We start from the raw sequence: 3,881 nt of genomic DNA on the forward strand, positions 1-3,881 counted from the left end.
GATAGAGATAGAGATAGAGATGATAGAGATAGAGATAGAGATAGAGATAGAGATAGAGATAGAGATAGAGATAGAGATAGAGAAATATATCAGCTTCAAATTGTCAGCCTAAATTTAAAATCATACAACATGAGCACTGCTTCTCCTTTTCAAATCCACACCAATGTGTTGAACAAAGACGGTTACAAGAGAGGTAAAGAATTGTAGGGCACCAGGTATGGGGAAATAAAGGGAGTGGGAGAAAACCCACGTCCCGCCAGAGTTCTGGTGCTCTGGGCCGGCAGACGAGGGAGGTCTGCCGCATGCTTTCCACACGGCCCTGGGTGGGTGTCTGGCTGTGGGAAGTCATTGAACCCAACCTGCCAGGGGGTGGACAGGGGGCAATCCTAGGTCTCTGGGCCTCACTGAAGCCAGAGAGAACAGGTTCTCAGTCTTGGGCATCCCAGACACCGCTGGACACCGTGGAAGAGCTGAGAACAAAGTGGAAGGGGTGGTGGAGGCGCTGGTGGTTCCCACTTGGGTGAGAGTCCTTGGTCCCAGCCTGGCTAGAGCGCAGAATGGCCTTCCAGCGGGAGGTTAGACAGGGCTCTTTAGGGGGAAGCCTATCCCATCGTTCAAGCACAACGGGCCCTGATGAGCAGAGACAGTCTATGGTTTTAGAGATTTATTGTAGAAAAGCAGGGAGAAAGAAAGAAGGTAGAAAGAGGGAGCCCGGCCATGGGCATGTGGAGAGAAGAGGGAAGGGAGGGAGAGAAGGAGAGCTAGAGATGAGAGTAAGAAAGGTGAGAGCTTAAGAGAGCTAGGAGGTCCCAAGCAGTCCCTTTTATAGTGGGCTGGGCTGTCTTGTAATTGCAGGGTATCTGTGGGAAGGAGCATACCTGGCTATTGTCAGGTAACTGGGGGTGGAGTCTAGCCAGAATGTCAGGGGCTTGGGATTTTATCTGCATGACCAATAGTCACAGAATTATAGAGTTGGGGGCTCTGGTATCAGGCACCTGTCTTTGGGAACGTGGCTCACTGTTCTGTCCCTTTTAGAGTGTTCTATTGTGTCTCTGGAGCAAGCCTCACTCAACGAAAACAGGCTGCCTTTCACTGCCCCACAAAGGATCTCGCGCTTCATAGTTCAGGTTTAAACTTGTCAGACTCCATCCAGCAAGCAACCCCATTGGGCTTCCTTTTCTTCCTAGCATAGGATAGTCAGCACCCCCATCTTTCCAGAACCACATGTGCAAATGGTTCTCTGACGTTTGATATTTGAAGAACTAGTGCTTCTCTTCCAAAGTTCAGGGTAAGCCTTATTCCTCCATAGCCGCTCAATGAATATCAAATGGAATTTCAAACACGAAGTCAAAATGCAGGCCTACTTAGGAGTCTGGTGTGTCCGAATAGCAGTTCATTGTGAAGAGGATTGAGGCAGGAGGACTGCAAATTTGAAGCCTATCTAGGTAACTTAGTGAGCCCTTGTCTCAAAACAAAGTGTGAGAAAAGACTGGGCATAGAGATGAACGGCACAGAGCTGAACAGCACAGTGCACACCTGCTGGAAGCAAGGCCTCCGCTTCATTTCTTACCATGAAAAGAAAGAAGAAACAAGGAGGGAGGGGGAGAGAGGGTAGAGAAAGCAGGAAAGGAAAGGAAGGAAGAAAAAAGAAGGAAGTGAGGGAGGGAGGGAGGGAGGGAGGAAAAAGAAGGAAGAAAAGAAAGAAGGAAACTGCTTAATTGAATCTGCAAACTCATAAAACAGTTGTTATAATAATTTTGGGCTTTTTATACTCATTTTATTCACGTCCATCTTTTCTCCTTTCTCCTAGTTGCAAAGTTTGTTGTTAACAGTAAGTATTAGAACCCCTGGGAAGGATTTAAAAGACTGATGTCCTAGAATGTCCATAGCCATTTTCTCCCGACAATTACCCCTTGTTAAGATCACTCAAAGCAGGGGAGGAGAATCTATGTATCTGCATCAGTTTTCCTAAGCATAATTGAAAAATCCGTATAAACCGGTTCTAGACCGGTTTAAATAGTGTCTATTGTTCTAGAAACACAGCATGATTAATACATTTTCTAATTGTCCTCTCAAGATGGAAAGTCGCCTAGACAGATTAGTTTAAACTAAACTTGCCAATAGCATAAAGAAGTCTGAATGGGATGTAATAAAACTTTACTGGCTCTATAGATTTGTCAGACATTAGCTGCTTTAGCATATCTCGCACTTCAAACCCTGTTTGAAGAACAAATTACTCTTAACCTGGAAATACATTTTAAGAAATCATAGCTAATAACCAGTAATTATTATTTTCATGGTCTTCCTAGGACCAGCCTTCCTCTTACCATAGCATGCAAGTCATGGGATTCTTTGAAGAGGCACAGATCACAACCCCTAAGGCAGGAGTCAGTTTTATTAGAAATATTCCCTAGAATTAAAAACAAAAAGGTGACAAAAATAAATTATCAAGATTTTCACTTTTCCAGCGATGTAATCTTATAGCATTGACATATAAGAACTTATAAAAAGCTTAGAAAAGATATAAAAGATATATAGATAGATGATAGATAATAGCTAGAAAATATAGATAGATAAATGTTAATAGACAGATACTTTTAGCTTAAATACAACCACAGCATATACTTTTACCTAAACTTCTATTTTTAATTCAATGAAAAATTAGTCATGTTTCTAAGACATGAATGTGTCAGTCCCCTTAAGCTGAATTCTTTTCCCTTGGTGTCTGTCATATTGTAACCAAGTTTATACCATAGCCAAGGAATTCCTAACTCTCCCTGCTCATGTAAGCCATGTTATATTTGCTATCCTGTATTTCATACTCCAGGCACACATATATATGAAGGTATTCCACAGGTAGTGATAAGAGACATAAAAGATAAAAAATATTGTATGACTCTCCCTATATTCTTTCTTACTCAATGATATCTGATTGAATTCCTTTTAAATCAGAAATTGAAGCCCACTGTATTTTTCAGTAGCATAGCATCATAGCACCATAGAAAAGTGACTTATTGAACTAGTCTCTTCCATTGAACATTCATTTATGTGTTCCTTATTTATTTTTATTTGTTTCTACCCAAGAGATCAAGACAACAAAATCATCTCAGTGGTGTTTATTTGGAAGAACAGCTGGAACAAGGATAGTATCTGTTTTAAATATGAATAGATGATGGTAAGCATCTCTTCCTGCCATTTATAACAGCCTCGCTATGTAGTTCAGGATGCCTTCTTGTTCATTATCATCCTGCCTAAGAGGGCTTCTACTATTGGAATCACAGGTAGCAACTACACTTACCATCAGTAAGTTGATTTTTCAAAGTATATATTGGGCTGCAGGAGATGGACAAACCACTTTCTGTACTAGTGAGAATTGTATAAATGGCAGGTGAGCTTGTTTGCCTACTGACATGGCAATGGAGACAAGGGCCTATTGGGAGCAAGCTGACCAGCTAGACTCACTGCATCGGAAAGCTTTTGATTCAACCGAGACTCCACCTACCAGAATAAGATAGGGGATCTATCAAGGAAATGTCCCTACATTAACTCTGGGCCTCCATAGGCAATGCATACTTAGGCACATACACACACACACACACACACACACTATATATATATATATATATATATATATATATATATATATATATACAAGCTCTATATAATAAAATCTATTCTCCTAAATCCTTGCTACAAAAGGACCATTTCTGGAGTAGGGCCACAAGCCTCTCCGGTCAGAAAAGCGCCGGGGTAGCTAGGGCACAGGGTCGGCTGACACTCGCCAGCTACCCACAACACCTGCCACAGGATCTTAAGACTTCTGGTGAGTGGAACACAGCTTCTGCTCCAATCCAATTGCGTGCGGGACCTGAGACTGCATT

General features: G+C 42.0%; 1 protein-coding gene across 1 annotated transcript in view; it reads right to left on the reverse strand.

The window, feature by feature from the left end:
* The window catches only part of Ofcc1 (orofacial cleft 1 candidate 1), a 281,087-nt gene that overhangs the window by 141,855 nt on the left and 135,351 nt on the right, over positions 1-3,881 (reverse strand). The window contains exon 11 of the mRNA XM_021180950.1: positions 2,328-2,410. Coding sequence (XP_021036609.1) covers positions 2,328-2,410 — 83 coding nt within the window. The remainder of the gene's footprint in view (positions 1-2,327; positions 2,411-3,881) is intronic.

The sequence above is a fragment of the Mus caroli genome, chromosome 13, assembly GCF_900094665.2.
Source record: "Mus caroli chromosome 13, CAROLI_EIJ_v1.1, whole genome shotgun sequence".
Lineage (NCBI taxonomy): Eukaryota > Metazoa > Chordata > Mammalia > Rodentia > Muridae > Mus > Mus caroli.